This window comes from Typopeltis vanoorti, chromosome 13 (genome assembly GCF_054136105.1).
Source record: "Typopeltis vanoorti isolate ZY-2024b chromosome 13, IOZ_Tvanoo_1.0, whole genome shotgun sequence".
NCBI classification, from domain to species: Eukaryota; Metazoa; Arthropoda; class Arachnida; order Uropygi; family Thelyphonidae; genus Typopeltis; species Typopeltis vanoorti.
The window spans coordinates 21,257,146-21,272,923 of record NC_143561.1 but is presented as its reverse complement, the minus strand read 5'-3'; the positions used below and the strand labels follow the sequence as shown (position 1 = coordinate 21,272,923).

General features: G+C 35.2%; 1 protein-coding gene across 1 annotated transcript in view; it reads left to right on the top strand.

Annotated features, from left to right (window-relative positions):
• The window catches only part of Bap60 (Brahma-associated protein 60), a 280,469-nt gene that overhangs the window by 106,842 nt on the left and 157,849 nt on the right, over positions 1 to 15,778 (top strand). The window contains exons 6-7 of the mRNA XM_090403297.1: positions 15,338 to 15,454; positions 15,647 to 15,748. Of these exons, the coding sequence (XP_090259423.1) occupies positions 15,338 to 15,454; positions 15,647 to 15,748 (219 nt within the window). The remainder of the gene's footprint in view (positions 1 to 15,337; positions 15,455 to 15,646; positions 15,749 to 15,778) is intronic.

The window sequence follows — 15,778 nt, the reverse complement described above, 5'->3', positions numbered from 1 at the left end:
GAACTCAAATATCTGCACCATACGTTTTTAGCCAACGGCTAAAATCCCTACAAAATAGATAAAATATTACATATGTCCATTATTCTGCCCTCTCCTAATACACAAGAATACAACATGACCATTTCTATTCCCCATATCAGAGGTACATCAGAAAAGATAGCCAAAGTATTGGCTATCTTTTCTGATATTTTCTGATGAAACGTCCTTTGCACCACTTTCAAACCTCGTGTCAAGCTGGCAACTCTGATCTGCTTGCCTAAGGATAAACTTCACCCTTTAGCACACCCAGGAGTGTACAAAGTTCCTTGTGACTGTGACTTGGCCTATTATGGGCAAACAGGTAGATCAGTTAACATCTGCCTGGAAGAACATGAAAAATACATTCGCTATTATTACTATGGCAAGTCAGGACTGGCAGACCATGCTTTGGACACTCCTTCACACAGGATTAGATGGAGAAAAATGAATCTGCTTTTGAGGAGTCGTTATAGATCTGAAAGATTATTTTTTGAGTCAGCAATGGCTTTGAAGAATTCTCCCAACCTTAACAAATATGGTTGCATTCATTTGCCAAAAATTTGGGAGACTGTTATCTTGCACAGCTTTTTTTTTTGTTTGTTTGTTTGTTAGTTAGAGGGTGCCAGAAATAGGACTTGAGATCTTTTGTCCATTGCAATTGTAGTTTCACTCACTCACTGTCACGTGTACAAGTGTGTTGTGTTCTGATGATGTTAAGTAGAAAATCAGCGAAATATTAGCAGTTAATAAAACATCTCTTTGAAAAAATTGTGTGGTGTTGTTAATACCGTGAAAAGTAAGTCATGAATAACAGTCAACATGGTTGCATTATATGTCACACCTAAGCTTATCTGTTAGATAGAGGTGTGAGTAAAGCCACAAAAGTTAGATTTGTCAAAGCAATGATATTTCCAGTAGTGATTTATGTATGTGAAAGGTGGATTATTAAGAAGAAGGACGGAAAGTGAATTGATTAATTTGAATTATGCGTGTGAAGAAGACTATGAAGAATTCCATGGACGAATGACCAGTAAGATGGTCATTCTTACTGGTGAGAATTCTGTCTTTCTACCCTTTAGAGAGTAGAAAGACAGAATGCTCCTTTGGAGTTGATGATCACTAAATAGAAGTTGATGTATTTGGATGGACAGCATAAAAGAACTTACCAACTTGAACTTACAATTGCTGAAAGCAAGGACAAGAGGCTGAATGGAATGGAGAGCCTTTGTACACAAGGTCACCAATAGTTGAAAACAACTGGATGGCACATTACAACAAGAAACATTGCTGAAGCAGATGGTTCTAGCTCTATTAACTATGGTTTTGATAAGACCATACTGCTGGTAGGGGTGGTGGTGGTGGCATGAAAGGTAATGAATGTGCCTTCCAGTGTGGATTGGTTTTCTGTAGACAGAAAAGGATAAGGATCTGTTTAGATCCACATGCTAAAAACGTTTTTGAAATACAGCAGAGATAACTGACTTGCAACATTTCTGACATACAATGGAGATAACTGACTGGGAGCTTTTCATGTGGTATAATGAAACAAAGTATCATTTCATTAAACCACTTGGCATGCTCACAGTCAGTTATTTCCATTCCTCAGATGATGACATTTGAAAACAAAACAGCTACCACCTATCATGTTGCTGGTTTGCTGTGTATATAATAAGTTTTATGTTCATTTTTATTCTTCATTTCAAACTCTTTAAAATTCTTAATTTATTTAGTTCATTTCTTCATTATTGGTTTTTTATATTTTGGCTATCTGATAAGTATATCTATGCTCAGAATGATGGTTCTTCATCTTCAGCACCTCCTAATTACATACCATCTCACTGAAAGATGTTGAAAGTTTATTTTTCACTTGGTTAGACTATCTTCTTCTTCTGCAGCTTTTCCCACTTAAGTGGGGTCACTGTTGATGATAAGTCTCTTCCACATCCTCCTGTCTTGGGCTGTCACCACATCCAAGTTCTTCATCCTCAAGTCCTCTTCTACCAGCTCCCTCCATCTCTTCTTTGGCTGCCCAAAGAAGAGATGGAGGGAGCTGAATATGTGGGGGAGGATGAATATGTGGGAAAAAGGGTCATCTGCATGACCCTTTTTCACACACATTCATCCTCCCTCCTTACCACATGACCAAACCATCTCAACCTTGCCTCCTGTATCGCTCCTAAGTTCGTAACTTTCACTGTTCCCCTCACATAGTCATTTCTCAGACAATCCTTTCTGGTCACACCGCACATCCACCTAAGCATTCTCATCTCTGCTACTTCCATCCTGCTGATGTTATTTTTCCTCAGGGCCACAGTTTCTATAGCATACGTCATAGCTGGCCTCACTACTGTCCTATAGATTTTGCCTTTCAGATTGATCAGCACCCTTTTATTGCATAACACTCCAGCCATCTCCCTCCCGTTCCTCCAACCCGCTTGTATCCTGCATCCCACCTCCTTCTCAGCTCCTCCATCTTCTTCCACTGTTGAACCTAAGTATCTAAAGTCCCTCACCTTCCTGATGACATTTCCTTCCAGCTCCAGATCTGTCTCCTGGCCGCTACCCACTGTGCAACACATATACTGTCTTACTTCTGCTCAGTCTCATACCTCTCTCTTCCATTATTTTTCTCCATCTTTCCAGTTTAGTTCCCACTTCTTCTCTTGAATCTGCACACAGCAAGATGTCATCTGCATACAACATTGTCCAAGGTGCACCTCCTCCGTCACCACCTCCATCACAATGTTAAACAGAAACGGACTTAATGCTGACCCTTGATGCAAGCCAAATGTTACTTGAAAACTTTCTATCTGTCCCAGATAGGTCCGAACTCTTGTCTTCACATTTCTGTACATCTCCTGCACCATCCTGACATATTTCTCCAGAACCTTCTTCTCCCTCAGACACCTCCAGACTTCTTGCCTTGGCATTCTATCGTATGCTTTCTCCAGATCAGTAAATGCCAGATGTATCTCCCGTTGTTTCTCTCGAAACTTTTCCATCATCTACCATAACCCAAAGATAGCATCTGTCATTGATCGACCAGGCATGAAGCCAAATTGTTCCTTTGCAATCTCCACCTCCTTTCTCAATCTTCCATCAAGAACCCTTTCTAGGATTTTCATTGTGTAGGCCATCAACTTTATTCTTCTGTAATTTTTACAGTCTTGTGCATCCTCTTTACCCTTGTAGATGGGGACAAGAGTACTCTCCCTCCATTCCTGAGGTATATTTTCCTGTTGGCAAACTTTCACGAACAGGTCCCACAGCTGGTCAATTCCCACTTTCCCCAGTGCCTTCTATGCCTCCACTGGAATCCTGTCGGGGCCCACCGATTTTCCATTCCTCATCCTCTTCATGGCCTCCGTCACTTCAACTCTACTGATGTTCTGCACCATCCCCTCAGAAGGCTGCCCATCTTCTCTGTGAGTCCTTGCATTTTCCTCATTCAAAAGTCCCTCAAAGTATATTCTCCATCCATTTCTTATGTTCTCCATAATACTCTTCCTTCAGCGTCTTTGATCTGCCTCACATGTAAGATGTCCTTTGCTGCTTTATTTCTACATTTCGCTAGTTGGTAAATTTTTCTCTGTCCTTCCTTTGTTTCTAATTGATCATACAGATCTTGATATGCCATGGCCTTCGCCTGTGCCACAACTCACTTGGCTTCTTGCTTTCTCTCTCTGTCCTCTTCCACTCTTGACTCATCCCACCTCTGCTTTGCCTTCCTCTTAGCTGTCACTGCCACTTGTACATTATTATTCCATCACCAACCCTTCTTCTGCTCTCTAATCTTTCCAGATGTCTCACCAAGCACCTCGATTGCACAGCTCAGGATTACTTTTGAATTATGTTTCCACCAATCTTGTACACTTTCCAGTCCATCCGAAATCCTCTCTAACACCCTCTCCCTAAAACGATTCCTCACACTCTCTTCTTTTAAGCGAAACCACTTAATTGTCTTCATCCCATGGCTTCCAGAGGTTCTTATCTTCGATCTTATTTTAAAGTCTGCGCACAGCATTCAGTGTTGCTGTGCCACTTGATCTGTTGGAATTACTTTACAATTTGTCACAACCTTAAGATGTTTTCTTCTAGTCAAAATATAGTCAATTTGTAAACTGTTGTTACCACTCCTAAATGTTATCAAATGTTCTTCCCTCTTATAGAAAAATGAGTTCACAATTGCCAGATCAAACGCTACTGCAAAGTCCACAACCCTCTCTCCTTCCTTGTTCATCATTCTCACTCCGTGACCACCATGCACCCTTTCACAGTCCTTTCACTTGGTTAGACTATAATAAATTTAATTTAATTCTTTATCCAAGTGTGAGCAAACAAAGTTTTTGCCCTAAAGTATCTTCAGGACTGGGGTAAGGTGGTACAACACCGGGCAACTCTTTGCAAAGGTGGAGCAAGCTAACATCACTCCTGTCTCAGTATCTCCCATAATGCAAAACACATCTCCGTGCGGATATGTATAATGTTATGAATTAAGGAAAGGGCCACTACCCAGACTAGTTTCGACCTTTATTGAGGTCTCTTCAGTGGGAAACCAGGCCCAAGTGGAGATACATATCCGCAAGGAGATGTGTTTTGCATTATGGGAGATACTGAGATAGTAGTGATGTTAGCTTGCAACGAGTTGCCTGGTGTTGTACCACCTTACCCCAGTCCTGAAGATACTTTCAGGCACAAACTTTGTTTGCTCGCACTTGGATAAAGGATTAAAGTAAATTTATTATAGTCTAACCAAGTGAAAAATAAACTTTCAACATCTTTCTCTAAATCCAGAGTAATTTAATAGAAAAGGTGGCACACCATTTGGCAACTCCTATAGGTAGAGATGACCTTGCTAATGCTTCTGCCTGGTATCTCCACTTGGGCCTGGCTCCCACTGAAGAGACCTCAATAAAGGTCGAAACTAGTCTGGGTAGTGGCCCTTCCCTTAATGCATAACATTATTCATATGATACTGAGATAGGAGTGATGTTAGCTTGCTCCACCTTTGCAACGAGTTTCCCGGTGTTGTACCACCTTACCCCAGTCCTGAAGATACTTTCAGGCGCAAACTTTGTTTGCTCACACTTGGATAAAGGATTAAACTAAATTTATTATGCCATCTCATTCTAATCAAGTCCTGGTTAGTGTTATATCATCCTTACCTTTAAAAAATGTACATAGATATGTCAGAATTAATAATCCTTATTTAACATAATCCTCTTTAATTAGCATATCTGTAACCTAGTTAGATAATTTTTAAAAGGGTTGCTCCAGAATAGCTGTGCTTTCTTTGTGTGACTTATAAATCTATTGTATGGTCAGCAGTTAAAGGTCCATTCCAACAATAAACTACTTTCATTCCTGAATGATAATAATCAGAGAATTTGGTTATGGATTTTAGCGATTCAAGAATATATTTTATCCTTTGAAATATGTTCCTGGAACCAAAAATGTAGTGACTTGAGTATTTATCTAAGGAGTATTTATTTATCTCTTACAGTCAGAATGAACCGGATCAAGAAATACCCAATCTTTACTTACTTAATGGAATGTTCTTCCAATTAATCAAACTAAACCTTCACACTTAAAAGACAATCCTAAAGAGTGAACTGAAATTTGCAGGACTACACAGAAATCGTAACAGTTCTGGGGTTTTCGGTATATGAATGCCTTAAATGGGACATAAACCTTCTAAATATTTCACTGTATGTCTACATTTAGTGTGTTTTAATGAACACAATATTTCTGCCTAAAAGGTTGAAATAGTAGATTTCTTCTAAAAAATAATTGTTCCATTTAATTCTATTCCTTTTGTTATAGAACAGCATCGTGTAAGTCCTTTGTCTAGTCATTCAGGTCATAGAAAGACTAAAAAGAATGTCAGAACCATATTTTTGGATGCCATGCTCTGTCTTCAGATGTAAGAAAATATATAAGGTCTTGTCATTTTTTTCACTTGCATAAAAGGAAATTCAATTTCAACAGCATTCACACCTGATGCAAATTTAAAAGCCTTGCTTAAAGTTGAAATACATCAGAATCTAAGAGATCTAGATTGCTTTCTGAAAACTCAATTCCTAAGAATTCAAAAGTAAATTCTTGAAATATTATAAAATATGATTTCATTCGATGATATGTAATGCATCTAGATTCAGATTGCATTTTATATTCAAGCAGTAGTGATCAGAAGCATTCAACACTAGAAGATAAATTTCTTGAATGACGGGTCGTTTCTATTGGAGTGATATGGATAAATTTCAAAATGGGAAATAGGACAATCTAACTTTTTTTTATGCAATGAATGTTCTAGTAGGAAAAAAGTGCAAGAATTTTTTAAGTTAATAAAGAGGGTAATTAACTTAAAGGAAAGGCTGTTTCTTGGTGGAAACTCAGAGTAAGATTGAATCCGAGCCTTATAAAAATAGAGAAATTTTGAAGAAAAGAGCACAGTTAATAATGATTCTAAATAAATGCTATGTACTTACCATTATAATGCAGGACTCGGATTAGTCATAACCAACATATTCTGACATGAAGATTCACATAGTTTGCATATATATATAGATATAGAGAGAGAGAGAGAGAGAACACACAAGATATAACAAGTCTTATTATGTTATTATTGATAATGATGCTTTCAGACTGATTTGAAGCATAAGGGTATACTGAGAATTGGAAATAGGAAGTGATCACATTATTTTTGAGCAGGATTAAAATGAGTATCACATTAAAAAGAAAAATATGTGCAAAAGTTTTAAAGAATCGAAGCTAAGCAGCTTTCAGAAGTGCACTGTATACTCAGATATACAGCTGTTATTCAGAAAAAGTGAAAGAGTCTGAAAGCAGAAACCAAACCTTAACACAGGCTAAATTGATTCAGCTGGAGAGGCATATGGTAAAGTTGACATCCAAGACGTGCATCATCTTCCAAGGCATGCATCATCCATGAAAACATATAAAGGCATATATACAAAGCAAATACAGTATTCAGTGACAACAGCCAAAATGAACAGAAAATGATGTACTTCAGGGGAGCACTCCTGAAGAATGGCTACAATCTTAATAAAAAACATCACCAATAAGATAGCTGAATTGCTCTAACACTACAACATAAAAGTTACCTTTGCATCAATTATAAAGGTCTTCGTGATGTTGAGGTCACCTAAACAGCCTCATTCACCACTTCAGAGGCCAGGAATATACAGGATTTTCTCCAATTGCAGCATCCACTATGTCAGGATTGATCTGGAGAGATTCATATGAAAGATCATATGGAAGATGTGGGAAAACGGTGGGTACATAAATCTGACCTAGCATTTCATACTCCCCATGAAAAACGTCAGATATTTTGGCACCTCACAAGAATGCTGTATATTGAATTCAATAGTCATGTGCATAAATTCAAATAAGCTGCTGAAATATCATGTTATTCAGCCTATTGCAGCAAAAACCATAGTCTTATTTTAAAACCAGTTTTGGTCAGCATAGATTAAAGTTCTAAAAGGCTGTGAACCAGTTTATGGTAGACATTACATAACACGGCCCAACAATGAGCCACGTGTTTGATATTTCAATAGGATGTTCACTATCATAAGTCTATTCTGTGTATGGCAGTTGTTATTTTAGAAGCCAATCTGTTAACATGAGTTTATTGAAATTTATAATTTAATCCTGTTGATGTACACCACAAAGCATGAAAAACTGGTTGATTAAACAATTTTTTTTACCATTTACTCTTGTAGTATGAACTACAGTTCATACTATATATATTTTCATTGATATAGTAAAGGTATGTGCAAGGACAGAAAAATCAGAACTTTGTGGTTAACCTGGAAGTTAAAGAGGCATTTCCTGGAAAGACAAAATCCTATCAAAGTTTCTGGTAAACTGTTCTTTCTTTGAAGATAAATTCCAAGCATACAGAAAAAATATGCTAAAGAAAAATCATGGAAGGACTTTGGGAAGAATATGGAATAATTATAAAGGTGGCAAAATGCAGTGGTGCTGATTGAAAAAGGCTATCAGAGGAAAATATGCTGAAACTGAAAGAGTACTCCAAAAGGAATCAGAGATTATTCCTCTTATTGTACTCTCTAAGTTTGTTTCTGTTTTCAGATTACTAATTAATTATTCGATACATCCAGAATATCCCTGTCTTCAATTTTTTTTGCCTTTCCACATCTCAGGTATTTGAAATGTGGAAAGGCATCTAGAGTAGGTGGTTTGCCATCTAAAATGCTCTATAAAGAGATATGAAAGTTTTATAGTGACTACACTGCTTAATATAAGATTTTGTTATATAAGAAAAATAAAATTGACTGTGAGATTGTAGAGAAATTTCTTTATGGAGTGTGCCAGGTATGATTTATGCAAGTATACTTGAGAAAAAGTGAAGAGCAATTGTGGTTGAGAAACCTGGGGAAGAACAACCTAGGTTCAGTCATACAGGGTTGTCAGATCAGATTTTCTCCAAACAGCTGTCTTAATGACCACTGTTGAGAATTAAAGCTGTTTGGAGAATATATAAGAAGGATCTGTATTTAAGTATTGTAGATCTGCTATAAACATGAGATGTGTCAGGAGAAAAGCTGTTCATATTATATTTGTAGTATGGTATATGTGAATTGTACATTAAACAGAGCTATCATAGGATTTTTATATGATATAGCTTAATATGATATAGCTCTGTTTAATATACATTAAACAGAGCTATATCATATTAAGTTGTAAGTCAGCATTTTGATATGAAGCATATAAAAAAAGCTAGTTTAATGTAAATGTAAGAAGGACAGGATTGCATGTTATCTTACACTGTTATTCCTTTTATCTAATGGATCATCTTATGAAGGAAAGTGGCATTAAACCTAATATTAAAATCCGAGATATAAAACTCAACTCTATGCAGATGATATTATACTCTAAAATAAATCAGATCTTCAAGATTCTTTAACTGAAATGTATAAATGCTGTGACAAATTTAGTATGAAAATTTTAATTTAGCATTAAAAAGATTAAAGTAATCAGAACATTCAGCACCTCAGCTGCATCCTCAAAGGCAAGATGTAGAAGAAGTAAAACCTATCAGCAGTTTAGGCATGGTGTTAAAGCAAGATGTAAATTAAACAAGAAAATAATAATAGAATAAACAAGGCTGTTATGGTGGAGAACTAGCTGAATAAATTAATTTGGAATAAAAGATGGGTGATTGGAATAAAACGAGTGATCAAAGATGAAACTACAAATATGATCATTTCGATAAAATTTACAGGTGTGAACAAATTGTATTGGTGGATATATACCATTAGCATTCAAAAATTTGTGGGAGAAACAGAACTAATCCTAGATGACATGTCTCCCCTTTTTTTAAATGCTAATGGTATATTCCACCAATACAATTTGTTCACAATTCTAAATGATTACTGAGGGTGAACTAAGGATTTTTTTCCTATTAAAAAAAAGTCAGCTAACACCTTTTATTCCTTTTGTAGGGAGTAGGTGAGGCTGTTTTAGCCTTATCTAACTTTTGGAGAATGAGTGGGTAGTTCAATCTCCACTGGCTGAAGACTATCACTAATTTTAAGCAGTATTCAGTGAAGTGACAGTTAACAAGTACTGCTATTTCATGGGCCCCTAACACAATATTTTTAATGTCTGAAATACAGTAGCAAACAAATTAATCCAAACACTCGCATTTTAAAGAAAAATTTTAATTTTGCAAGAAAATAAGCACAAAAATTAAACTCCAACTTTACATAATAATTTATATGTGCTCCTCTGTTTCTAATAAGTTCATTAATTCACTTAGGTGGACTCTACCAACTTAGATTACATTTTTTTCTTATTTCTGCATCTCGAAACCATACTTTTAATTGTATTAAGTGATCCTTTGTTTCACAATTTGATTTTCCTAGTCTCTTTTTAATTATGGCCCACAAATATTCTATTGGGTTAATGTCAGGAGAGTTACCTGGTCATTGAAGCAATTGGATGTTGTGATTTTTGAGGAACTCTTTCACTTTTTTTTTTAAGTGTGGTGGCATGGAGTAAGAACCTGTTGGAAGATGAGTTCTTTTATCTTTCTGAATCTGTGGAACCACTCTTTTCTAATATTTTTATGTATTGGTCACTTTTCATAATACCATAGAAGACCAAATTATCCAATCTGAAAACAGATTAATTTTTGGAAGAAAATTCGTGATAGGAAGCTAGTAATCATGCATGGTGTTGTAATATGTATCCCTTGAGGCTACATATCAAGTAATGAAGATGAAGATGAGATTTGATCCATTTTAATTTTGGAATGTTATTTAGATAATTATCTGAATTGTTGTCTGCTTAATTTTCTGTAAGTATTAATTGAAGATATAACTGAGTAGAGTACAGAACAGTCAAAGGAGACCGAGTTTGGAGTGAATCTAAAATTAATGTTTCGGTTATTAATTTTCCTCTCTTCCTATGGTATTCTCCTATTGATAAAAGAACTGGGATTGATTTTTGTCATAATACCAATGGAATTTTTTTATTGGCTTTTCAACTAAATTAGAGATAGTCATCCAATATTTCCTTCATTTCTTTTTGTTTAAAGTTTAACATACACATTGGCCAGACACATGTACAGTTTACGAACAACATGATATACTTGTCTCATAGCTGTAGTATAATTCTAAATGACTAAAACCATCTTTGTATGATAATCATTTACAAAGCAAAGCTTTCTGATCGTGAACAAAGTACAGTGCAGTCTCTTTTAGTATAGCAGTGTTCACTAAAGATATATCAATTATAGAATTTACTAGGACAAACCATACAGTATTCTTATCAAGACTATTGTATTAGGACAAGTGTAAAAATCTTGCATAAATGTTTTGCTTATTATGTCCGTTTTTTACAGTTTTGTATATACTGAGTGAAAAAATTCACTAGTAAGGAATACATTTTTTATTTGATAAAGTAATCTAAAAATATATGTATGTGTAATACATTATACTAATAACATATAATACATCACATTTAGTAATGTAGTATATGTTTAGTATTACTGGAGCTACCATGTGGTTGATATATCAATTAGATATATCAACCACAAGCATATATATATCAATAGATGCTCTACCATATATTGTAATCTTTAGGAAATAATACAAAAATATATGTACATTATAAATGAATTTATGTTGTTTACGTAATGTTTCTAAGTCAAATACTCGGCTAACAGGTGTGCTAGCAAGCAAGCAAGGAAGGAGAGCCGGAAAGGTCTAATAACCTACCAAGTTAAGTTCTCTAATCTTGGAAAAGTTTTTATATGCATCTTTTACTACTCTCCAAGGATAGAGAATGGTGAAATTAATAATTGAAGGACAGTATAATGTATCAAGCCTTCGTATATGAGAAGCAAGTGATATATGTTCCAAAGAGCAAGATAGAATCTGCAGTAAAGTTTTTTTATTGGAACTGCTCAGTTTAATGTATTCATGTTGTCTAACAAAAAGATGCATTATGGAAACTTGCTTACTGAAAGAAGATATATGCAAGTATATAATGAGGCCTTTTAACTTTGTATATTCTAAAAAGGCAGAAAGAATAAAATAAGGTAGAATGAATGGATGAGTGAAAACAATGAAATAAATGTTACGAAGGAAGTTCACATATGTCCAAATGAAACTATAGAACTTTTAACTGAATGCTATTTTCAATTTGTTTTGTAAAGTATTTGATGTTATATCTTAAAATTTAACTGAGTCAGAGTGAAAGATATATATTTTACTGAGCTCATACTGTGCAATTCCTAGAATGACTATTTAATTATTCTTTGTATCTATTGAGAAGTTAGAAATTAATTTACTATCTTTAATTCTATAGAGAATATGAAGTCAGATGGCTTTAGAGAGATAAAGGGAATTATTTAGTATATAGAATTGTATCTTGTATATATTTATAGTAAACAGTTTAATTTTTTTTTATATTCGAGCTTCATTCTTTTGTATAAACACAACATGTTGATCCTTGCAATCAATGCACCATCATGGATACAAATCTGAAACATTCTAACCAACTAAAATAAAATTATATATAAATATATTGTTATATTTACTCTGTGACTGGCTTTAATAATATAGCTTGGATATAAATGGGGAATAAAATGATTGGAGCAATCAAGCCTCAAAATATAACACAGTCATTCAAAGAAGATAATATAAGAGGTAATTAATAATTGCTTTTATCTTGAATTGGAAATTTAATTTATGCTGCAGATGACTCAGTACTATATGGTAATATACTCGGAGCTCTCATATTTTACCAGCACTAGCTTAATATGATTGTGTTTATACTAACCTATATTTGCTTTTCTGTTTTTAGAAAGTTGTGATGTGAACTGCATATATTATTATTTCTTTATATATTTTGTCTTTATACATAATATTGTTACGTCCTGAATGAAGCACTTTATTAAAGAAACAATTCATTCAGGATTTAACAAGTCAGAAAAATCAGCTGAGAGAAAAAACTTGTACTCGAGCAGAAGAAATAAAGTACTAACTGTAAATAGAAATGGAATTATCTCCTTTTAGTAGAATTGTAATACCATGTAAAGAACTTAGTGTGTAAATTAGTATTATATGAAATGCATCATGTGAACAATGAATGGGTAAATTAGATGTAAACATTAGTCCAAAGGTCACGGGCAGGCTTGAGGCATTGGCAATCTCGGAAAGCGATGCACATTCGTTTCCTGGAAGACGCTGCTATGATCTCGCATTGTGCCGAAGTTGCCGCGGACGAAGAAAGTAGCGGGCGGGCGGGAAAAGATCACAGAAAGTAGTAAGAGGGTGCTAAAAAGGGGGGAAGTGAAGAGAGGATAAAAAGGGTTTGCATTCCTTTCTCAAGGCTTTTTTCGCCTGTTTTACTGGATGATGATTTGACTTCTCTCATGGACCGGTGGTTCCTGATGGTGTTTCTTGGCGATAGTTCGATATTGGAAGGTGTGCCTTTCCCTTCGATGTCTGAATTTCTGCCAGTACTAAAGTGTGAGATGTCGGCACATACTGCCTTTGCTGAAAGTTCTGACGGAATACTATCGCAGACGTATATTATGAACTGGCAGCTAGAAACGAGGATGGCCCAAAACAGATTGAGAATAGACGAGGGAAAAACGCCAGGTGTAGAGCATAGTTTAATCTGATGATCATAGTGACCCACCAGGTGGATGCAGGCTTATGGAAGTATCGGAAGGTAATTCAAACAAAGAAGGACAGTTCAGACAGACCTGGAGACCCTGCTCCAAGAAATGGTAAAGTACAGATTTTGTTGTATAATTACCCAGTCGGTAAAAGGGAAAGATCATTGTAATGTAATAATCAAGTATGGACAGTATCTAAGAACTTTAAGTGATTATTTAGCAGTGGCTAATGTCCATAAGACAAATTGTTAGGAATGATTTTAGATGATTGTGACTAGCTTAATATGCAAGACTAAAATAGTAGGTAGAAAATTGAGTAGAAGTGTATAATGTGTATATTATGTGTGTTAAGTCCCTAACTCAAAAGAAGGATTTATTGTTCTTGTATTAGAGTATTAATCAGTTTGATTTAGCATGTCCTTGAACTAATTGAAAGTGAGATTGGTCAAGTGTATATTATGTCTTTAGATTCCAATAAATATGTTTTTTCTTTTATTAGTTTTGCCTGAGATATGAACCAAAACTACCACTCATTAATCTGAACCATAGCGGGGGGGGGGGGATTGAAAGAAAGGTATAACATGTTGTTCTAGAGGTTACGACTGCAAACCAGAATTTACTTAGCCACAGTAGAGCATTGAATTTATGAGTTTAAGCATTAAATTTATTCACCTATGTGCACCAAAGGTCTGGAAACGTTTCCCTGAATAAGAGTCCACTCTATTCTAAGTTATTGGCTGGCGCAGCTTTAAAAAATAAATTTGTCAATATCTGAAGAGGAGACGGCCCCAGAAAGAAATTAGAGGATTCATTTCTTTTAGCAAGGAATGACCTTTAACAGTCAGGGTAAGCACGTGAGTAAAATTAGGAATCGACTAGAGATAAAGAAGTTGCTTTCCTTATAGAATGAACACGTAAGAAGTGATACAGATATTAGAGTCAGGGAAATTTTATAAGTCTAGTAGTTATTGTAGAGAGGTAAATTCATAAGGGAAGTAAATTATTATAGGAAGAGCAATGACATAAAATGGCGCACACGGCAAAATACATAACAATATCAAGTCAAAACTATCACTTCCCACATCAGCCAACAGCAAAATCAGAATTATTATTATTATTTTTTTTTTACTTTGTATTTTTGTATAAGAAATTTAGTGCGGGATCAAGTATCGGTTAGTAATGATGTGAACAAATTGATGTATTATTATTATTATGTGACACCTCCAGGGAGTCCAAAGACTCATTGAGGGAGAGTGTGCCACCAGCATCGAACGATTTACCCTTTCCAACTACTAACCACGCCCAAACTTGCTTAACTTTTTTCGTGCACCATTAGTAGCAGACGCTCTACCAATCAACCAACCTTCAATGATGATTGACTGAAAAAATGACAGATTCTGTTTTTGGTAAATGTGTCACTGATAGATTTTTTTTGAATTAAGAGAGCAACTCTGTTTTCCTTAAAAGCAATGTGCAAATTTATAGAAACATACACAAGTGAAAAATATAACAGAAGAGCAAATAAAGAATCAATAAGAGACAGGTCTGCTCGGTTAGCCTAGTGGCTATACGCTTCGCAACCATATGCCTGGGGAAGGAGTGTTCTAGGTTCAATTCCCGTCAGAGACGTCAGGAGCTTAAAGATCTTCCTCAGCCATAGCCAAGTTAGCCGGTCTTGGGCATCGACAGCAGGGTTTTTCTCTCCAGTTTATCTGCGGGTTTTCATCCCGCAAGCAGCCAAACCGGTGAACACACACGGCTACAGTCATAAAATATACTATGGCAAGGAAGGCAACGGGAAACCACCTTGCTCATAATCATCTCCCTAGTATGATAGCATATAGTTACCCCCACCAGCCGTGTGGCTGAGGGAATAAGATAGAAGTGAGACAGTGAGTGGGAAATGTGACTGAAAAGCAAATAAACATTGTTAGGGCTGCAACTGAGAGTCATATAGTCACTGTAGTATACAATAATGACATAGTGATTTAAAGGTGGAATTTGGCTATGCTTTCTAGTTCAGTGAATAATTCAAGATGAGCAGATAATGTATTTTTTATTTTGTTTTTGAAAATTAAATATTCACTTCTGTCGAATAATTGATTTTTATAATATTTATTATTATTTTGTAATTGTCAGCCTAATGCACCAAAATCGGACCAGAACAAGGTGAAGAGAAAATTTTCTTCATTTTTTAAAAGTCTTGTTATTGAATTAGATAAGGATCTGTATGGACCAGATAATCATCTTGTTGAGGTAAGGCATTATTTAAAAATATTTTAAATTCTTAATTCTTAGTAAATATGTAAATTTGAAAGGATGTTTTAATTTCTTCAAAAACTTTTTCCATCTCTCTTTTTTTTTGTGGAAAATATCACATTTTATATAAGTAAATTTATGTAGAACATTTCCAAATGTGTTCATTGGTAATTACTGTATCCCTTACAGTGGCATCGTACACCAACTACTACTGAAACTGATGGTTTTCAAGTTAAAAGACCAGGTGATAAAAATGTGCGGTGCACTATTTTGTTACTTTTGGATTACCAGGTATTTTATTGTTATTTTTTTGTTATAGTT